We start from the raw sequence: 22,184 nt of genomic DNA, 5'->3' as shown, positions 1-22,184 counted from the left end.
AATACTGAGAAGGCAGACTCAGAAATAAAACTGTGGCTTTATTTTTAACTGTGGTTAAACTCTCATGGGTGGAATCAAGGCTCTTCAAAAGCAGTCTTGTAATGTGCCTTTTGCTTATCAGCCCAAAGCCTTTCCCCACAACTTCTCATTCCCAATGAAAATAAGAGCATGCCAAATACCAAGCTTTTATTTAAGGACTGTACAAAAGCAAACAAAAAATTCCTCTCTGAATCTCAGAGGGGATTCAAAAGGATCAGTGTAACACAGGGCCTCACTCACAGCTGCTTTTTCAAGGCCACACACAGCTGGGCTACTCTGTATGAAGCCTTGCTTCCTATCTGCCTGATGGTGATCCTTAGGTTTTTCAAAATTAAGGTTACGGCTACCACGTTTAAAGTCCCCATACCTGGCTATCACCAAGTTAGCTTTGAAAACATTCTCTGGTGGCTCAAATGGTAAAGAATCTGCCTGCAATGTGGGTGACCTAGGTTCCATCTCTGGATTGGGAAGATTTCCTGGAGGACGTCATGGCAACCCACTCCAGTATTCTTGCCTGGAGAATCCCCATGGACGGAAGAGTCTGCAGTCTATAGGGTCACAAAGAGTCGGACACAACTGAGTTACTTAACACACCCACATATTAGTTCTGCTTGTCACCAAAGTATGTTGTAGATAGCATCAAGGAAATAGAAAACAATGACTTTCTTTTTTTAAATCCCTCTGGCCCTCTGCTCTATATTCCAGAAGAAAGAAGAAACAGTATGTGATCCAAAAAAAGTTTGGTTAGAGGCCTGAACTGAGAAAAGGAGAAAAGCAATTCTTGATGTGATAAGTCAGGACTGGGCATCCTAACTTCATAACTACAAGCCTGAGTGCAGGATGAGGCAGGATGAAGGCTTTTAAGAAGCCCCTTGAGTACAGAGTCCCTATATCTCAGTGACACACATTCTACACCATCACCTAAACCTAATCTGATTGTTCATTTGGTTTTCAAGAATTCTTCCAGGGCAATAGAAACTTCAAGTTCCCAGAAATTCTAAAACTGAGCCCTGGGAGAAAGGTGGTGCAAGAGAAACCATAAAGGGGTTTGGGTTGGGTGAAAGGAGAGGAGATGGTCCAGAATCACTGGACCAGAAGACTGAAGTCCAGGGCACTGGGCTAGAGAGTCTGAGAATCAGGTGACGAGGCCCATCCCTAAAAAGAAGGAACCTTGAGCCCCTGAAGGGCTGGGCCAAGGTCAGAAGACCAGGACAGGATCATATCTCTGAGTGGGATGAGCTCTGATGCCTGAGCAGGGAGCAAGAAAGGGTCCACTTGCAGGGCCACATCTCCATTAGCCTGGCCTTTTTCTTCTGTGTTGGGGACAGTTGATTCCTCTGGTTTCTGGAGTTCAGAACAGATAATTAGAGGTGCCGTGTTTTTCCCTCCATCATGAAGGCAAGGTTCAAAGAAAGGGCGGAGGGGGCCGGAGAAACTGTGGGTGAAAGTAAAGATGTGGGACTGGTTGGTCACGTTGTAGAAGGAGATGACTCCTGCTTCATAGTCCAGGAAAATCCCCACGCACCTCATGGGCTCTTTCAGGCGGAAGGAGGTCTGCGGGGATGTGAGGGCCTCGTACTCATTCCCGTGATTCTGTCGCAGGAGCCAGTGTCCGTTGGCGGGCGAGGCGGTGACCTTCCCCTTCCTGCTCACTGACTCACTACACACCCCCAGGGCCCATTTGGTCTTGTCTGCCACAGACACCTCCCAGTAGTGACAGCCAGCTATGAAGTACTCGGAGCCCAGGACGCTGACAACGAAGTCAAATCGCTCGGGATTGTCGGGCACGGGCTGCCTTGTGTCTCCAAGCTTCACACACTTGCGGTCCTCAGACAGGATGAGTTTGGGATGCGCTGTATCTGGGTCCAGGGTCACAGTCACTGCAGAGAGTCACAGAGAGATGAGGTTTAGGAAGCTAAGTCTCCAGCGACCTCTGAGTAGCTGTGGAGGGAATAATCATCTCTAGGTCTGCAACCATGGTGCCCTCATCCCCACATGTCCTGGAACTAAAAAACGATACGTTGTCCAGTCTTCTAGATCTACTAGTGGATTAAGTAAAAGAGGGCAAAGTTTTTCATCTGTCTGTGAAGCTGTCTTAATCCTTAAGAAATATTGCCTTTGTCTTTGCTGGTCCAAAGGACTCTCACATATGAAAATAAACAAGTTTTGATGTTAGACCCAGTAGCGTGATAGCATATTGGAGCCCCAGCTATGTCTTACACTAGTTATGTGATACTGGGCTTGTTATTCATCTCTAAACCTTCATCTGTAAAGTGGGAATAATAGCAGCACCAATGTTGGAGAGTTGTTGTGCAGATTTGATGAGCTAATGCACTAGATAATGAGTGTGTGATGCTCATTTTCTTAACTAAAATCATTGCTTATAATAATCATCTTAAAATGTTAATGTAGAGAGATAACTTCCTTAAAATTATGGATTAGGAGGGTGACAATGAATCTCCTTCCTTCCCCAAGTCAAAAAACAGGCTCATTTTGGAGAGTTAAATCCACAAAATGCACACTCGGTCAAGCAGTGGGAATGAATCAGACTGGGAGAGTGAAAAGGGTTTGTGAGTTCCCAGAATGTCAATAGAGGTGACCCGGTGTTTTCTCAATGGGCCGACTCATGGATTCTATTGATCCTGCCTAAACAAAAACCTTCTGAACGGAAGGGGGATGAGCATCTTGGAAAACGCAGGAAGGGCAGAAGAGCAGTGAAAATAACAGGTCTCATTCAAACAGCAACAAAAAATGTGATCTGTGAAAAAAATTGAAGAGATGTGCAAATCTTTTCAAATAAAACTATGAAACCTTTTTGTAGTCTACATTGCTGGGGCTGCTGCCCAACTCACTCTCTTCTCTGAGAAGCACCACTCACCAAGGAAACGGATCTTCAGAGAAAGAAGGATGTGGCAGATGCGCAAAAAGAGACAGGAGCACTGACTAGCTGTCCAGTAGTGGGAAAGGAAGGAGTGCTCAACCTGAAAGCACAGGAGAGACTACAGGAAAAGACGAATAGACTTGACCACAGGAAAATAAAACACTCATGCTTCAAAAGAGGACATTAACATGCGAAAGAAAAACTCAGAAACATACTGTGTGAAAAATACGACCAAGGGTTAATACGGCAAGAAGTCCCCACAAATTGAAAAGTAGCCAGAATAGGACAGGAGCAGACAAGTCACAGAGGTAAAATACAAATAACCAATGAACTTAAGAAAAATCTCAAAAATCATAGAATACCCTTAAGAAGAGTAAACCAAATATTTATCAGTGTTTTTAAAAGAAAGGAGACTTTCTAAATCTAAATTTGATCCTCCCAAAATAAAAGATTGTCAAAATTTGAATTACAGATAAACAGATTAGATTTAAAATTTGTTAAAATTACAGTCTGCCTCCTAAAGGAACAGAGTCATGGGCTCTCAACTGTGGATCCATCTGACTGGTGTACCTTACCAAAGTGCAGCCGGGCCCTTCTCCAGCCTGAAAGACAGAAAAAAAGGCATTGTTAGAGTGACGGAGAAATAAATGGAGACTTTCTGATACAGGGCGGGGGTGGGGAATGGTGGAAGGATGAGTGGGGGCTGGATGGGGAAAGTGCATCTCACCTGAGTTTGCTGCAGCTCTTTTTAACTCTACAAAAGAAGAAACACAGAGAATGAGTTTTCATTGGAAGCAGAATCAGCAGGAAAGAAGATGTTATGGCAGTTATAAGAGCAGGGTTACTTACTCAGTTCTCTCCGGAGTTTCTCTAGAGAATAAAAACAATTTGACAAATCAGAATGAGGGCTTCTACATGCCTGTGATGCTCCAGTCCCATCCCAACCACACTCCTAGAGCAGATCCTTCCCCCACGACAGTGTTTCAACTGCAATGACTCCCAGCCTGGGTCCCCAGCGATAATGCAGAGGGTCAGCAAGTTCCTATGGGAGCCAAAATGACCTGCAGACTGAACGTACAACGCATCTCACGTAAATGTATACAATGTTGTGGGAGAAAAATAAAATATAGATTCATTTAAAACTGGTATTGAATTTCCATTAGATTTGCTAATGCATATTTTCTCAGTGTGAAATCATATAGATACGTCACGTGTTTGAGGATTTGGGGTAGTTGTTGTTATAACGAGGTTCTCATACATGAAAGGGTAGAGAAGCACTGCTCCGTATATTCAGTTGAATGAGGATCCATCTACCTCGGATTCCACCTAACCGAATGTCATGCCTGAGTGATAGCAGTGTCTTCCTGATGACTTCACCTGGAGGAGGTACCTCTCTTCTTGCTAAAACATGTCCTTTTTAGAGACCAGATAACAATTGTGCAGGAAACAGGAGCAGGGAATATTTGAGAAAAAAAAAAAAAGAGGCCTTTATGAAGCCAAAAAGTTCCCAACCCATATGCTTTAAGTACCCTTGCCCCTTCTCTTCTGCCCCAGGAGGTGAATCTGGGACTCTCATCCTAAAACAAAGATGTCTGCAGAAGGTTTGGAGCACAGATGAGAAGCAGAACTTACTGAGGGCTTTATGGAGTCGTCCTAGAAAACAGAGAAAGAAGCACAAGTGAGCAGGAGGGCTCATCATGCCACCCCCGCACCGCCCCCCCCCCCCGCCCCCCCCGCCCCGCCGGTGGAAAAAATGATGATGATCCCATCAGCCCCCAGTCCAGTCACATCTCCCTAAGGGCAGATGTGGAAATTCACTAGTGCCCGTTCCACTTTCCAGATGACCTGGACTACCCTGACTGTGGTTCCTCTTCCCTTCCCTTTGTCTGTCTGGTTTCGTTTCCGCCGTCTGTATGAATTTTTCCATATGTTTTTAACTAGTGTCCATAAGTGTATGCCTTGCTGCTCTTTTATAACTGTTGGGCTTCCCTTGTGGCTCAGATGGTAAAGAATCTGCCTGGAATGCAGGAGACCTGGGTTTGATCCATGGATCAGGAAGATCCCCCGGAGAAGGGAATGGCTACCCACTCCAGTATTCTTCCCTGGAGAATTCCTTGGACAGAGTCCCTGGAGTTACAGAGAGTCAGACATGACTGAACACGCCGTAATATCTATGGTGTAAAACCAGCTGAAGACCCACTGTCCACTTACTGACATGTTCTTTTATTCTCTACAGTAGCCCTCCCTGAAGAACTGTGACCCCAGGAGGTCTGGGACATGTGCATATGCTTCTGTGCTTTGGGGGAGTACCTTCAGCTTCTCTGGAAGGGTCACCCGTCCACGTTTCCACTCAGCACTGGCCCCACCACAGAGCTGAAGTTATTCATCTGAGTTTACTGTCAGCCTTGTGCTAAGGGCTGGGCATGCATTAGGTGCTGGGCATTGGGGCAGTGAAGCTGAATATGATACAGCCTCCCAACAAGACAGTATTTTATCATGCTCACTACCAACAGCCTCCATTCATTGTGTCCTGTTCTTATGACGTAGGTCTTGAATCCTCTCAACAATGTGAGGTGCATATAATGATTATTCCCATTTTACAGAGTGGTGGCCTGGGACTCAGAGGGACATGGAAATTTGTCCAGATTATCCAGCTAGTAAGTGGCCGAGAAGGCAGGATTCACACGCAAGTCTGTCTGACTCCTAGCTGGAGGCTTTCATACTACCCCACACTGTCCCTTCCCTTCTAGGACAGGATGGTCATTGCACGGTCATTGCATCCTTGAGGCTGCATCCCACACTTTAACCAGCCCGGAGGAGATGAGATGGGGGAAGGGAGGAGATGCCGAAATCATTGCATGTGGAGCCATTTCTGAGCTAGAAGACAATGATTTGTCTTCCCAGATAGACTTTCAAAGGGCAGAGTCCCACCTGCTTTTTGAATCCAGGGTTCTATCTTTTACCCTCAGTGGCCCAGAGCAATCATTTAATTAATGAAGACAAAATGGTAATAAGAGAAAGGTTTCAGGAATTGTAACAGGAGGGTGTTTTTTTTTTAAGTTGTCTTTGATAATACTGAAAACAATCAGGTGAGAGGATTTATTATCACAATTTTACAGATGAGGAAATCAAACCTCAGAGTAGTAAAGTGACTTAACCCAGGCCTGTATGTGGCAGATTTGAACCAGCTGCTGCTGACTCCAGCGCCTATGATCCTCCCACTGTATCGCACCACCTCTGTCGATGCAAAATTTGTATGGATCCTTGAGATTCTCGTACACCCTGTAATACCTTGTTTAAAAAAAAAAAAATTGGGACCTGTACCACACAGCCTGCAAGGTCTTAGTTCCCCAACCAAGGATCACATCTGTGCCTCCTGCATTGGAAGTGCAGATTCTTAACCACTGGACCGCGAGGAAAGTCCCCCATATACCATTTTAATATATTTTTACATAGTATATAGATCTTCTTTTTAGGTGATTGGTGGAAAAGCCAATGAATGGACCAATGAACTCTGACCACAGGCGTCCCCTCACCCATAGCTACCAACCCTTGATACTGGAAAGCAAAGTCCAATAATACGAACAGAGGAGATATGTGTGGGGAGTGTGTGCGTGTGTATGCACATACACACATGTATATTGTATGTTTAACAAGCGACTGTCAGCATTTATGCAGAAGGAGAAAAAATATGCTATCTGTTCCCTGCCCTTTATGCTATACATATAATTACCTTTTTCTTTTGCATGGTCTGAGAGAAGATTTTCTAGAGGAAGGAAAGTAAAAGGAAATGAGATTCTATGCCATTTTCTTGAGGATCCCTGCTTCTTACTGAGTTTAGGGCTCTTGAACATATCCTCCTCTACCTCCACCTCCTCCTCCCTGATCCAGGCCCTCAACACCTCCCATCAGGATGCCAGAAAGAGTGGCCCAAATTGCCCTCACTTTCTGTCTCCTCCCTCTGGTCTCCTTTCAACACAGCAGCCAGAGAGAGCTTTCTGGAAGCATAGTTCTGGTCGGGATATCCCACTCACAGCTTCACCACTGCTCCAAGGAGAAAGATGAAGACCTTCATGGGATCCCCAGGGCCTCACACGCTGGTCCCTGGCTCACTCTGCAGCAGCATCTGCTGCCACCTTCCCCTCACTCAGGCACCATGTCTCTTTCTCAAGCTCTTCTGCTGTGGGTGGCTTTCTGTGCTCCCTTCCCCCATGGCAGTCCATCCTCCAGGCCAAACATCACTTCCTTTGGAAAGTCCTATTCTATCCCTGAAGTCTGGTTAGTTTCACCCAGTCACCGTCTCTCCAGCCTTCAGAACTTCCATCTGTGGCATCTGTCTCACTATTAAAGCCAGGTGTACCTCCCCGACGGGATCAAAGCTTCCAAGAAGGCAAAGACTGTGCCCACTTTCACTCACCATCGTGTCACAAGCATCTGGTATAGTCTGAACCACTTAGTAGAGAATTATCAATTATTTGTTGAATGAATAAACATGTCCCCTGTCTTAGACCTACATGACTCTTCCAGAATCAGATCAAGCCATGGGTTCACAGACAAAATTACCAAACACATTGGAAGGCAAGAGATTACAAAAAAGAGTCATCAGAAAGTGGAAATGACAGGTGCTGATCCCCCACCCCACTACTGTCACCAGCAAGGACAGCAGATGCCGGGATCTGCAGGTCCAGAATTTAGATTAGTGGGTCCCAGGGACACAAAATGAACAAACGGAGAAACATCTCCACCCAGCCCAGGACACTTACCTACCTCCATCGCATGTTCATAGAGAAGCCTCTCTGGAAGGGAAAGAGAGAGATGTGAGCTTAAGGAAGGGTCTTTTCCTTTTTTTTAAGGAAGGCCCTTTTCTAACACCCACTCCAGTGTTCTTGCCTGGAGAATCCCAGGGACGGAGGAGCCTGGTGGGCTGCCATCTATGGGGTCGCACAGAGTCGGACACAACTGATGTGACTTAGCAGCAGCAGCAGCAGCTTTTCTAACAAGCAGAGCTGTCCACAGGCGGCCTGAGCAGGATTTTGCTCCCTGTCACTATGAGTGTCTGACCATTAGAAAGGATTAGAGGGTCTTCAAACCATCAGATGCAGAAAGGAGTGTTGGATTATGTGATTTTTCAAAGTCCTTTGCAACCCTGAGAGCCATGAAATGCAACCCTATTAAGGGTTTCATCCAATGGATACAACTGGAGTTCTTAATTAATTAGAAGATTGGCATGATGTGTTATGTGCTAATTTCTCTAAAGATGAGAATTCACAGCCCTGCCCAGGAGCTTCCTATTGATCCGCTCTGCAATGTGGACTCCGAGAGCATGGCTTTACCAGTTTTCTCCCAGACAACCTACCGATAACTGTTGAATCTGTGTCGGCATCCTCCCAGCCTTTCCCTAGAGAGTCTGCAGTACTATTTCCTGCCAGTCTGGGCTCCCTTACCACTCAGTTACCTTTTGACCTTCTTTGCTTCCAGATGATGTAAATGCCCACCATGATGAAAATCCCCAGAACAGGTAGGATCACAGTAAGAGCCACGGCTGATGGCGAGAAGCTCCCTGGAGATTCGGCTGAAACAGAAACCACCTGTGACCACCCACTCAGAGCTTCTCCCATGCCAAGGGCCCCACTTTGAATGGCAGGTGTCTCAGGCACATCCCACAGCCTTTGTCACCTCAAGAGACACCTTAAGCCAAGATGGTGAGGGGTTCTGCTTCTCTCAGCAACTCAAAGCCCAGATGATCAAGGGATGACTTTAAAGTGAGATGTTTATCTCTCAGGATTGGTTTCAATGACCCTGCCTGAAGACAATGAGTCAAACTCAGCAATTTGGACTTCCCTGGTGGTCCAGTGGTTAAGAATCCTCCTGCCAATGCAGAGGACACAGGTTCGATCCCTGTTCCAGGAAGATTCCACAGGCCATAGGACAACTAAGCCCGTGCATCACAACTACTGAGCCAATACTCAGGAACTACTGAAGCCTGGGCACTCTACAGCCTGTGCTTTGCAACAACAGAAGCTGCCACAATGAAAAGCCCGAGCACCAAAACTAGAGAGCAGCCTCTGCTCACCACAACTACAGAAAGCTGATGGGCAGCAAGGAAGACACAGCACAGCCAATAATAAAGTAAATTTTAAAAAAAACTCAGCATCTAGGGACTTCCCTCGTGGTCCAGTGGATAAGACTCTTTGTTTCCAATGCAGGGGGCATGGGTTCAATTCCTTATTTGGGAGCTAAGATCCCACATGTTGTGCAGCATGGTCAAATAAATTTAATTTAAAAAGAATAAAAGGTGTTAGACAAGACAAAAAAAAAAAAAAACTCAGCACCTAAACCACAATCTCACCCTACCCTATATGGAAAAACTACCCAGAGACTTTGCAGAACTGGAGGTGTGCCCTCAGGAATCCCCTATCATCTTGTGAGCACCCACCTGCTTCCCCTTCAAATCCTCACTCCAGGATAGAACAGCCGTCAGTAAACCCTTTTCCCTGAGCCCTATTGGCCAGGGCAAACCAATTTCAATAGAGCTACGGCAGCAAGCCAAATGTCTAAGCAGGAGAGAAAGGAGAAAGGAGAGACAAAGTGGAGAAGGAAATAACAGCAGAAGAGGCTCTTTGACAAGCGGCGAAGAGCATAAGCTGGATGCGAGTCTTTCGCTCAGCACTGCGTGACCCCAGGCCAGAGACTGAGGCTCACCAAGCCTGGCCTGCCAACTCTATTGCATTGGGTTCTTGGGAGATTTAATGAGATCAGGTACTTAGCTCTTAGTGAGAGACAGTGACAGTAGTAAGAGAAGCGGGGGAGAGAGAGAAAAGACAAAAGAGATTGGCAGAGGTCCATGACTCCTCCCCATCTGGGACCCAAGACCACAGTCTTTCTTGGCTCTAAAACCCCTCTGCTCTGCCACAGGGCTCCATGTTTCAAGAGTCTTTAAAAGAGTCATACCCTTTTGACCCATTAATTCTACTTCCAGAAACACATTCTAAGAAAACAATCAGGATCACTTCCCAAAATACATGCTAAGATGTGCATTGCACCATTTATTATAATATAAGGAAAAAATGGAAACCTTCAGATGTCTAGAAATGGAGATCTGAATAATTGTATTATGCTATAACCACACAATGAAATACTATGCAGCCCTTAAAAACCATGCTGCAGAGAATGACTTAAGGACATGGGTGAACAATGTTCATGGCATTGTAAATGGAGGGAAAAATAAACCTGAGCAGAAGAATACATACACGTAAACACATAAACACACAGAGATACAGACATACAAGAAAGTCTTCAAAGAAATCCCTCCACTATATACGTATGTATAGACATATATAGTGTGTAGACATATGTATGTCTATATATATAGATCTATATAAAACTGAATCACTTTGCTATACATCTGAAACTAACACAACATTGTAAATTAACTATGTTTCAGGTTTTTTAATGGTTAAAAAAAAAGAAATGCCCCCAAATGTTAGCAGTTGTTCTTTCCAATTTATGAGGTTCTAGGTCATTTAGCAGAGAAGGCAATGGCAACCCACTCCAGTACTCTTGCCTGGAAAATCCCATGGGCGGAGGAGCCTGGTAGGCTGCAGTCTATGGGGTCACTAAGAGTCGGACACGACTGAGCAACTTCACTTTCACTTTTCACTTTCATGCATTGGAGAAGGAAGTGGCAACCCACTCCAGTGTTCTTGCCTGGAGAATCCCACAGACAGAGGAGCCTCGTGGGCTGCCTGCCGTCTATGGGGTCGCACAGAGTCGGACATGACTGAAGCGACTTAGCAACAGCAGCAGCAGGTCATTTAGGGTTTTCTTTAAAATGTTCTGTATTTTTTCAAATTGTCCACAATAAACATTTGTTATTGACAGTATTTTAAAAACCCCAAAATTGCTTTCTTAAGTTTCAACTAGCATAGGAGTTTTCTCTGGAACCACCAGGGACTTCAAGCTTTTTTCCTACCCTGCATTTATCTCCTATGACCATGGCTACGGTCTTCTCTTGGCCGAGGGCCATGCTGCAGATGGTGCAGTACACATTCCCCAGAGTGCTGTCCCTGACTCTGTTGGACACCTTTGCCCAATGTCCCAGGCAGGGAAAGAGGTTCAGAAACTCTTACCTGACATGTGCAAAGGCAGCTGGAGGAAGACCAGTGTGATGAAGCATCTGGAGAGCCAGGAGCCTGAGTAACTTGGCATCTTCATCCAAACTAGGAGGACAAACACAGGGAGACATCAAAAGGAGTCAGTGAGCTTGATGTGAGAAAAGGTACCACCCAGCAGATGAGGCGGAGATGGAGGTTGCATAGAGTATGCTCTGGTGTCACAGAAACAAGGTGTCTAATCCCAGCTCTGCTGCTTAGCTCCATGTAAGCTGAGTCTCTGGGACTCAGTTTCTCCATCTTTGAAATGGGTATACTTACTGTGCCTCCTGGCAAGATTATTATGAAGACTGAAGGAGGATGGCAACACAGAGGCTGGCACCATGGTTTAGTCTATAAATGCCTTTAGTGGGGACAGGAGGGTGAGACACCAACTATGAGTTAGAGAGCACAGGGAGGAGTCTGGAAGAATGAGAACTTATATCCAGAACTAGCCAGATAAACGTGGTAAGGACTGAGTGTTTTTGCGTTTAGTGTCCCAGGTCAGGCTTGGAAAGTGCCTGTTGCAAGCCGATCATGGGCCCATGATGTAGCCTGAAGCACTTCCCTGACAGCTTTTCAAGTCTGACTGTTGGAAAACAAGAAACCAAGGCAGTGAGGTCCCTTCATTTCATCATGAAGGCACTAATTCTACAATTTCGGCATCTGGAGTTAGAAAGACCTGGGCTCAAGGCATAGCTCCACCCATGCACTAGTTCTGTGTCCCTGGGAAAGTTGTCTTTTTTTTTTTTGATAGTGCTGTGCTGCCATGGGGAATTTCTTTGTTCCCTAACCAGGAATCAAACCCATGCCCCCTGCAATGTAAGCCCTGAGTCTTAACCTCTGGACTGCCAGGGAAGTTCTTAATGTACAAAGGGGGGACCTTCTTCACTTGCCAATGTGAGGGTTCAAGGAAATGATGCATGTAGAGCACCTGTCACCAATACCCGTTGTTATTATTACTAAACTGAAGGAGACCAATCGTGGGTCACCATCTGCACTTGCTATTGTCTGAAATTCCTTGTTGTTGTTTTTCAGTCGCTAAGTCATGTCCAACTCTTTGCGACCCCATGGACTACAGCACTCCAGGCTCCCCTGTCCTTCACTATCTCCCAGAGTTTGCTCAAACTCATGTCCATTGAGTCGGTGATACCATTCAACCATCTCATCCTCTGTCTCCCCCTTCTCCTCCTGCCCCCAGTCTTTCTCAGCATCAGGGTCTTTTCCAATGAGTTAGCTCTTTGCATCATGTGGCCAAAATATTGGAGCTTTAGCTTCAGCATCAGCCCTTCCAGTGAATATTCAGGGTTGATTTCCTTTAGGATGGATGGTTTGATCTCTTTGCTGTCCAAGGGAGTCTCAAGAGTCTTCTCCAGCACCTCAGTTTGAAAGCATCAGCTCTTCAGTGCTCAGCCTTCTTTATGGTCCAACTCTCACATCTGTACATAACTACTGAAAAAACCATAGCTTTGACTACATGGACCTTTGTCGGCAAAGTGATGTCTCTGCTTTTTAATACACTGTCTAGGTTTGTCATAGCTTTCCTTCCAAGGAGCAAGTGTCTCTCAGTTTCATGTCTGCCATCAAGAAATTCCTTGGTCAGGAAACAAATCTTTCATGCCACCCCTGGGGTTGAAGTGCAAATGCAAACCCTCAAAGAAGAGAGAATCTATCTCTTACATTCTCTTCAAGATTTCAAATCTTTTCCAAAAAGTCACAAGGCTGGGTCCCTGCAGGTCTTGGGAAATGGCAAAATGGAGCTTGGAGTGGGTAGGACGGTCAAAGCAAGGTTGTGAAACTGAAGATGGACTCAAGATTTGAACACATTTCCAGTTCTGTTTATCTCATGGCAAACAGCATACTGGTTTAGGGTTCTATTGTTAGTTTTTGCTTTAAAATTGTGATGCATGCGTATAACAACTATGCATAGGGACTTCCCTGGTAGTCCAGTGGTTAAGAGTCCACCTTGCAATGCCGGGGACACAGGTTCTATTCCTGGTCAGGGAATTAAGAACCCAACCGCAGCTGAGCAACTGAGCCTACGCGCCACAGCTAGAGAGTCCGTGCACCACAGCTAAAACCCGATGCAGCCAAATAAATAAATATTTTTACAAAAATTATGCATCGTCTGATACAATTTAGGGAGAAGATGCTTAGAGAAAAGTCAAGAATGCAGACATTAAGCAGTGGTTATTTCTAAGAGTGGGAGAGGAGAACAAAGATGATCTTTACGGTTTTCTCTGTGTATTTTCTAAATTATCTACCTTGAATGTGTATAACTGTGATTATCAGGAAATAAATCTATTAAAAGAAGCAGTAGGAGGATGACCAGGAAGAAAAGGAGAAAAAGGAGGAGAAATAGAGTTCACTTTGGGCAAAGGAACACACAGTCCAGGAGGCACCTCTCTCATTCTTGCTATTGGTGATTTGTGTCTCTTTTTTCTTGATCAGTCTGACTAGAGGTTCATCAATTTTATTGATCTCAACGAATCATCTTTTGGTTTCATCTATTTTCTCTAATGTTTTTCTGTTTCTTATTGTATTCATTTTTGCTCAGATCTTTATTAATTCCTTTCTTCTGCTTACTCCGGATTTAATTTGTTCTTCTTTCCTTGTTGCTTAGGTCCATGATCTGTGATCTTCTTTCCTAATGTTGTCACTTAGTACAATACAGATGACTATATTACTCATCTTTCCTAATATAGTCATTAGTCATTTAGTCACAAATTTCTCCTTAGGAATTGCTTTAGTGACATCCACCAAATCTTGATATGCAGTGGTTTTCATTTTTGTTACAGTCAGAATACATTCCATACTTCTGATTAAATTCAGGCATCCATGGACCCAGGATACACGGAAGAACCAGGTGGAGAGAGGCATTTTAGGGTGACAGTGAGACAGTAGGGCTCTGAGCCTGAGTCACCACTTACCAACCCATTGTTTAAGCAGAACTTCTAAGCCTCAGTCTCTGTCTTTGTGAAATTGTGAATAAAGACAGTGCTCATTTCAAGAAGTAAAAAAGGAAAAATGTTCTAATTTCCTTTTAATTTCTTCTTTGAATTAAATGTGTTATCTAGTTTCCAAATATTTGAAATTTTTTGAGATGACTTTCTGTTAGTTTCTTTTTTCCCTTTAGCTCACGTTTCATAGAAACTACAAAAGATTAGAAGTGATACCCTACTACTATGCACCCTACTACTGAACACATCAGTTGGCCTGCCCCATAACACAGCTCAGGTCATTCCGTCCAGAGGAAGAGAGGCTTGCCTCCCCAGCTCCTGCAGGAAAGGCCTGTCCTGTCCCATACCACATCTAGAATGAGTGTAAGGTCTTGGTTTGAAGCATGGCAGTAGGACAAAGGAGGTTTTGTTCTCAAGGCCCTCTACTGCAGCTTGGCCCTAAAATGGCCCAGGGCTCAGTTCTACCTGGAGAAATATTCTTTGCTCTTCTGGACATCAGACTTGACGGTATTACTGCCAGGCTTCCAGCCAGCTGGGCACACTTTTCCACATGTGTCAATAAACTGAAAGTCCTGACCTAGTCTCAATGTCTCATCCACAGAGTGGCCAACAGGAAGGTCGTTGGTGGTGATCTTTCAAAGGATACCTTTATCGTCAGTAGTAAAGAGTCTGAATGAGATGCCTTCATCAGCCCTTAAGACCCCATAGTCCTGAGCAATGGTGCCCTTAGGGTCTGATATCAAGGGAATGTTCACGGGCCCCAGTCCTCCTTGTTTCCTGGGTGCATTAATCCACGCCAGATGACAAGAAGTGAAAATCCACAGAGACATCCATCACTTGGCAGTTGAGTCTCTCTTTTTTTAAAATTTATTTATTTTAGGCTGCACTGGGTCTTCATTGCTTCCCGAGGGCTTTTGCTAGTTGCAGCGAGAAGGGGCTGTTTTCTGTTGTGGTCCTGAGGCTTCTCGTTACAGACGCTTCTCTTGCTGAGGAGCGCAGGCTCTGGGGTGCACAGGCTTCGGTAGCTGTGGCATGAGAGCCCAGTAGTTGTAGCATATGGACTTTGTTTCCCTGCAGCACATGGAATCTTCCCAGACCAGGGATCGAACCCGTGTCCCCTTCTTTGGCAGGCAGATTCTTAACCACTGCACCACCAAGAAAGACGGGCAATTGAGTTTCTTCAATTCTTCTGCCGTATCACTGAAAGCAATGATCTCCATGGGGTACACAAAGGTGAAGTCAAGAGGGTAAAAGGAGGACACAGCACATTTTCTCTATAGTCAGACAGGCTGATATCTTTGAATTGACCATCTGGCACAACAACTATTGCTTTGAACTGAGGGGCACGGTGCCCAGTTTTGGCATTTCCTGAAGACATATTGCTATCAGCAGTTCTCAGGCGGGAACCACGGAGACCAGTCAGGAAGAAGACACACCTCTCTTATTGATTTCTAGTTTAATCCTGTTGGGGCCAGAAAACATACTTCATGTGGCTTCAACCCTTTGAAATGTATTTACTTATTTTATGGGCTAGTATATGGTCTAATTTGGTAAATGTTTCATGTGTATTTTGCTGTCATTGGGTAGAATGTGACTCACGTGACATGAGACTTGAGCATTTTTATTGAAGGTGTGAATGTTATTCCTCATAATCTCATATGAGAAGAGCAGAGAGTAAGCTACTTGACAACATTCCCAAACATCTAAGGTTAAATAAAACCAAGAGATAAAAGAAAGGCTTATGTCCCTAGTGAATTGAGGACTAGAGCCAGATGCTTGCTTTCAGTCTTGGTTTGGGCTCTCTATCTGTGTGAATTTGGAGCAAGTCACTTAAACTCTTAGGCCCTGATTTTTCATCTTAAATTGGGAGATTCACTTACATTTGCTGAGTACACTGTCAATTGGGAAGTAACAAGAGATAAGGAAATGTATTTGGCTTTTGATCCAGTAAGAAATGTTCTGGAAATCTACCCTAAGGAAAGAATCTGAAATACAGAAGTTTACATGATGCCAGTAGTATTTGTATAATAGTGAAAAACGGGACCATCTATAAGTACATCAATAAGGAAATGACTAAGTTAATTACAGTTCATCAAGCCCATGCTTCAAATGTAAGATAATGATGTGTCAAAAGCAAAAAAAGAAAGGCCTATAAAATATGAGTAGTTATTAATCATTAAGGTGTTGGAAATATGGGCAATTTTTTCTCATCTCTATTTCCCAACTTATTAATAAAGTATGATATATTGATGAACAAATGTGTAACATGAAACTAAATTTAGCATAAAGGAAATGTATTTAATTAAAGAATTTTGACTAGATGAAGCTTTAAATCCCTTTCCCCAGCTCCATTATGCTATAATCTTGCTTCCTAAAAGGAAAAACAACATATCAAGGATGTCTAACTTTCAGTTCTCCATTCAGTTCAGTTCAGTTCAGTTGCTCAGTCATGTCCGACTCCCTGCGACCCCAGTTCTCCATTAGAAATATCCTAATTTGGAAAGTTGATACTTCAGATAACAAAATTACTGAGTTAAAAGGGGCATTATTCAAATTCTCTTTTTGAGAGAGCCTTCAGTGGGCAGAGCAATGGTAAAGGAAAACCATGTTATTCAATGGAAGTTTCCAAGCCAGATGGGAACTGGAAACTAGAAGATGGTAGAGGGGAGACAAGGCAGAAGAAAAAGACTGAAAATATAAAAGGGTAAACAGATGGTGAGGAAGAGTTTGCCATCATCAGCTGTCTAGATGTTACCTTTGCTGTAAGTCACCTATAGGACACCAGTCAAAAATTGCTATATGTAAAAGAGTATTTTTCCATTGCTATTCATGTGATTTTAATTTTTTCTTGTATCCATCCTACTCTAAGGAACTTAAAGTCCTCTCTTCTTACTATCTCCCCTAGTCTTTAAAAACATTTTTATTAGAGTATAGCTGATCTATGATGTTGTGTTATTTTCAGGTATACAGCAAAGTGAATCAGGTACACATATACATATGTCCACTCTTTTTAAGATTCTTTTCCCCATAGGCCATTATAGAATATCGAGTAGAGTTCCCCATGTTATACTATAGGTCCTTATTAGTTGTCTATTTTATATACTGTAGTGTGTATATGGGCTTCCTGATGGCTCAGACGGTCAAGAACCTACCTGCAATGCAGGAGACCCAGGTTTGATCCCTGGGTTGGGAAGATCTCCTGGAGGAGGAAATGGTAACCTACGCCAGTGTCCTTGCCTAGAGAATCCCATGGACAGAGGAGCCTGGCGGGCTATAGTCCATGAGGTCACAAAGAGTCGGCCATGACTGAAGTGAATGAGCACACACGCACAGTGTGTATAATCAATTCCAATCTACCTCTCCCCCATCCTTACTCTCTGGTAACTGCAAGTTTGTTTTCTACATCTGTGACTCTATTTCTATTTTGTAAATAAATTTATTTGTACCCCCCCCCCATTTTTTAAAGATTCTACATGTAAGCAATATCATATGATATTTGTCTTTCTCTGTCTGACTTACTTCACTCAGCATGACAATCTCCAGTTCCATCCATGCTGCTGCAAATGGCATTATTTCATTCTTTTTAATGACGAGTAATAGTCCAGTGTGTATATGTACATCTGTATCCATTTCTTTGTTGATGGATATTTAAGTTGCTTCCATATCCTGGCTACTGTAAATACTACTGCAGTGAACACGGGGGTGTATGTATCTTTTTAAATTATGGTTTCCTTCATGTATATGCCCAGGATTGGGATTGCTGGGTCATATGGTAGTTCTATTTTTAGTTTTTTAAGGAACCTCCTTACTGTTCTCCAGGTGGCTTTATCAATTTACCCACCAGCAGTGTAAGAGGGTTCCTTTCCCTCCACATCTTTTCCAGCATGTATTGTTTGTAGAAAAAATTTTGGACAATGGCCATTCTGACCAGTGTGAGGTGAAGCCTCACTATAGTTTTGATTTGCATTTCTCTCACAATTACTGATGTTAAACATCTTTTCATCTGCTTTTTGACCATCTATAGTTCCCTTGCCTTTGGCCTCAAATTCATTCAGGCTCTGGGAACCCTTCACACTGCCTTCTGGAAATGGGTGGTCCCTGCCCTGACAGGCACCCATGGTCAGCCAGCTCCAGCTCACCTCTAGCATAGCCCCATGATATTTCAGCTGTTTTACATTTTTTATCAAATAAAATTTATTACTTTCTCTATCCTAGTTATTTTAGAAAATCTGAAAATTACAAAGGAAAAAAGTGACCAAAACGTGTGAAATGATCTGTAATTCCTTTACCTAAAGATAATATAGTTCTTTAAATATTTTTTCTGTGTAAGTGTATAACTTTTAAAGTAGGACTATATCCTCTGGAGGAGGGAATGGCAACCCATTCCAGTATTGTTGCCTGGAGAATTCCATGGACAGAGGAGCCTGGTGGGCTACAGTCCATGGGATTGTAAAGAGTCAGACACGACTGAGCGACTAAGCACAGCATATACTGTATATGCTGTTTTCATACCCAGCATTTTTACCAAGAACTACATTATGTAGTTTTTCCCTGCCATCAAATATTCTTTTAATAATTTCAGTATTCCATCATGTATATGCAAGAATTTAAAAAACAGTATAATAATTTAAAAATAACTTTTAAAATAATATTATAGAATATTCAGGTTTTCCCCAGTGCATTTCTATTATAAGCTTTGCTACAACTGGCTGTGGATTAAAGGTCGGGTTATAAGACTTAGTCCTAGTCTTAGTTTGGCCTCTAACTATGTGACTTTGTAACTTTAAGGAAATCACAAACTCTTAGGCCTTGAGTTTCCCATCTTTAAAATGATGAGACTTTTAATTTGCACTGCCAAATTGCCCTCCAGAGAGGTCATAGCAATTTACCAAAGTGTATGAAATTGTTTTTCCACAATCTTGCCATCACTGGGTTTTAGTTTTTTTATTCTTTGTCATTTTAATGAGTAAGAAAATGGTATCTTATTAAAAATAATGATGTGTCATTTTAACTTGCACTTCTTTGATTATTCCTTTGTCATTTGAACTTTGTCAGTTACCTGTCTTTATACTTTGTCCATTTTTATATTTGGACATTTGTCTCTTAAATGGTTTCTTTAAACAATATAATTCTTCATAGAATAACAATTTTTTTTCTATTACACATGTTGGAAATATTTTTCCCCACAAGAAATCATTCACCCTTAAGTTTGAAACAGTTTAATTTCAAAAACTTCTAAATCAGAAAAAAATATGCAACCAAAGCTCCCCTGATAAGTCCAAGCAGCTTTAGAAGACCCTGCATATATACAGATGTTCAGTCTGAAAGCACACAGCCAGAACCTGGCTTAGAGTAAGGGCTAAGTGTTAGCTGTCATATTTGACAACGATGACAGTAATAACTAAAGGAGAGTCTTTTGACAAAACCCATTGGGTCCCCTGGTCACTTGCCCCCTTTTTTGTTCCTCATTTCATCCTCTAAAATGTTCTTGCGAATATGGAGAAAGGAGATAGTTTCTCCAATGAACCTGAGGATCCCAAGAAAGTCACAGAACTGAAAAGAATGCAGAGAGGGGAGAGGGAGGAGGACTCACCACCTTTGGCACTGGGGGCCCTTTGTCCCTCACTGGCAGCACTGGAGTCTCTAAGCTGGGAACATCCTCTGCCCGTTCAGGGAGACCAGGCATCAGGCAGGAGCAGCAGGAAGGACTCCGGAGGTGGGCCTGGCAAGTTTTTCTTTTATTCTAAGGCCTGAAGCTCTCAGCCAGAGCTCCCTCTGCCACACAGTCTCTCTTCCAGCTGTTCCTAAGCACCAACAAGCCACGCCCTGCCTGTCTGCCCCTGATAAAGGAACAGAGCAAAGAGAAGGTTCCTAAAAGCAAGGAAGCCTCCCCAGCACCGCCAGGTAAGGAACAGAACCTCTGCCCCTCAGCTCCTTCTCCCATTCAAGCTAATGGCATGCTGATTGCTTTGACACGTTTTGCTCCTATCACACCCATGCTGAAAAGCTTGCTCCTCTTTACTTTCCAAATCAGAGTCAAATTGAAGACTGGTTTCAGACACCCACCAATTAGCCACCTTCTTTAACTCGCTACTTTTATCTCCAACTGCACTCTGACATGTGCTTTCTGACAAACCTGCTGACTGTCCCTCAATATGTGATAAGCCCTTTCCTGCCCATCTTGCTCCCAGAATATCCATAATTTTATGTTCATAATATACATAATGGTGTTCTTACCCACGCATTATATACCGTTACGTATTTTTGAACTTTACAAAGATGGAGCACATTGCACATGAGTTCCTGTGATTTCCTTTTTTTCACTCCACATTAGTTTCTGAGTCTAGCAGCACCTATGATTGCTCACACCATGTCCCCTCAGCCCACTCAGTTTCAGGGTAGCTGAGTGAGACTTGCAGGCAAGCTGCCAGCATTCCACCTCACAGCCCATAGCAGTTCTTTTCCTACCGAACTGGGAGTCTTTACAAAGTTGAGAAGGCTGTTCAGCCTGTGCGTAGCTTAAGAGTTCAGGAAAGTTAATGCCCCAGGGGGTCAAAGGGGCTTGGACTGTCAGGGATGGAAGTCAGTGGAAAATGGTCCAGCCCCACATCTCCAGAGGAACAATTCTAAGCTGTATTCTACACGATTCCTCAGGGAGTTCCCAGCAGGAATAAGGACAATCCCCACCATCATCAGTAACTCAGTAATGCACATTTTATTGGTTTGTCTTCCTTTTCTTCTCACTCACCATTTCTGATTCCTGGGATCATCACCTAAATACACTCTTGCACTGAAGAATTTATCTTGCACTCTAATTTTGTGGAGTACAAATTAAGAGAGTGAAATCTATCCCTACTGATTGATAGAGCTTTAATATATTCATCCAACACTGTGGTGTGTGTGTGGGGGGGTGTGTGTGTGTGGTCAGTCGTGTCTGATTCTTTGCAATCCCATGGACTGTAACCTGCCAGGCTCTTCTGTTCGTGGAATTTTCCAGGCAAGAATACTGGACTAGGTTGCCGTTTCTTTCTCCAGGGGATCTTCCCAACCCAGGGATTGACCCCAAGTCTCTTGTGTCTCCTGGATGGCAGGAGGATTCCTTAGCCACTGAGTCACCTGGGAAGCCCCGCTGTGTGGTAGGTCATTGTATTTAATATGAGTATACCAACAGTCTGCCCATTTCCTCATCGATAACAGTGAGGCTTATTTCTGGGCTTTTGCTTTTACAAACAGTGCTGCTATGAACATTCTTGACCTATGTTACCCAGTTTATATTTGCAACAATTTCTCTGGGACAGCAGTTCTCAATGTGGATCCATGAATTCTGAGAGTCCCTGAGATCCTTTCAAGGGACCCCTGTGTGATCATGTTCACTGAGCCATCATTTGTCTTTTTCAAGGTGTTGACGTTTTCCCTGAACCTGCAAAATCAATGATGGGTAAAACTGACGGCATCTTAGTACAACTGAGGAAGTGGCACCAAACTGCAGTAGAAGTTGCTGATTTTATTGAAGCGCAACCACTGAGCACGTATCTTTTAAATATTCAGTGTGTCAAAATGGAAGTAGACGTAAGCAGTTCTGCTGCGTATCAAGATACAATGACTTTCTCCAGGAAAAGCACAGCAATGATGACTTGTGAGCTGAACTAGCCCTTTACTCATGAACTTCATTCCTACCAAAAAGTATAACCAACAGACAAACTATGATTATCCAGACTTGGGGACTCGGCAGTTGTTTTCTCTAAAAGGAGCAAAGGGCACCTGTCACTTCAAGGAAAACAACTGACAGTGTTTGTTGCCAAAGAGATTTGGTATTTTGGTTGGAAATTATAAGTTTGGAAAACTTTTATCTGCTACTGTGAGCCTAATGGTTTCCCACTAAAGGAAGATTTTCCTGATGAGATTGGTAGTGACCTTAATGAATATGAAATGTGTCAACATTTGAAAGATCTGCACAATTCAGTGAACCAGTAAACTCAAATTGACTAATACATGTGTTGACAACCATGCATGAGTAAAAGATCCACCAAAATTCAAGATGATCTAGTGTATTTTACTGTAACAGTATGAAAAGTTCATTGGTATATAATATATTTGAAAGTTGCTAAAAGAGTAGATCAAACCAGATAGCCCTAAAGGAAACGAACCCTGAAT

General features: G+C 43.4%; 1 protein-coding gene and 1 pseudogene across 2 annotated transcripts in view; both read right to left on the bottom strand.

The window, feature by feature from the left end:
- Nucleotides 1–18: 18 nt before the first annotated feature.
- ERMAP (erythroblast membrane associated protein (Scianna blood group)) overlaps nt 19–22,184 on the bottom strand; it is a 34,701-nt gene continuing 12,535 nt past the window's right edge. Inside the window, exons 2-10 of the mRNA XM_086382833.1 lie at nt 11,050–11,139; nt 8,376–8,492; nt 7,684–7,716; nt 6,654–6,686; nt 4,553–4,573; nt 3,770–3,790; nt 3,648–3,674; nt 3,496–3,522; nt 19–1,919 (exon numbers count right to left, since the gene is read on the bottom strand). Coding sequence (XP_086238959.1) covers nt 1,195–1,919; nt 3,496–3,522; nt 3,648–3,674; nt 3,770–3,790; nt 4,553–4,573; nt 6,654–6,686; nt 7,684–7,716; nt 8,376–8,492; nt 11,050–11,134 — 1,089 coding nt within the window. The 5' untranslated portion in view covers nt 11,135–11,139 and the 3' untranslated portion in view covers nt 19–1,194. The remainder of the gene's footprint in view (nt 1,920–3,495; nt 3,523–3,647; nt 3,675–3,769; nt 3,791–4,552; nt 4,574–6,653; nt 6,687–7,683; nt 7,717–8,375; nt 8,493–11,049; nt 11,140–22,184) is intronic.
- LOC147375126 (peroxiredoxin-1 pseudogene) lies at nt 14,195–14,864 on the bottom strand (annotated as a pseudogene). The gene has a single exon (XR_015157262.1). The product of XR_015157262.1 is annotated as a peroxiredoxin-1 pseudogene (transcript).

Source organism: Bos grunniens, chromosome 3, assembly GCF_055505025.1.
Source record: "Bos grunniens cultivar Pamir isolate PY7600 chromosome 3, Bosgru_T2T1.0, whole genome shotgun sequence".
Classification (NCBI taxonomy): domain Eukaryota; kingdom Metazoa; phylum Chordata; class Mammalia; order Artiodactyla; family Bovidae; genus Bos; species Bos grunniens.
This window is presented reverse-complemented; position numbering and strand designations above follow the sequence as displayed.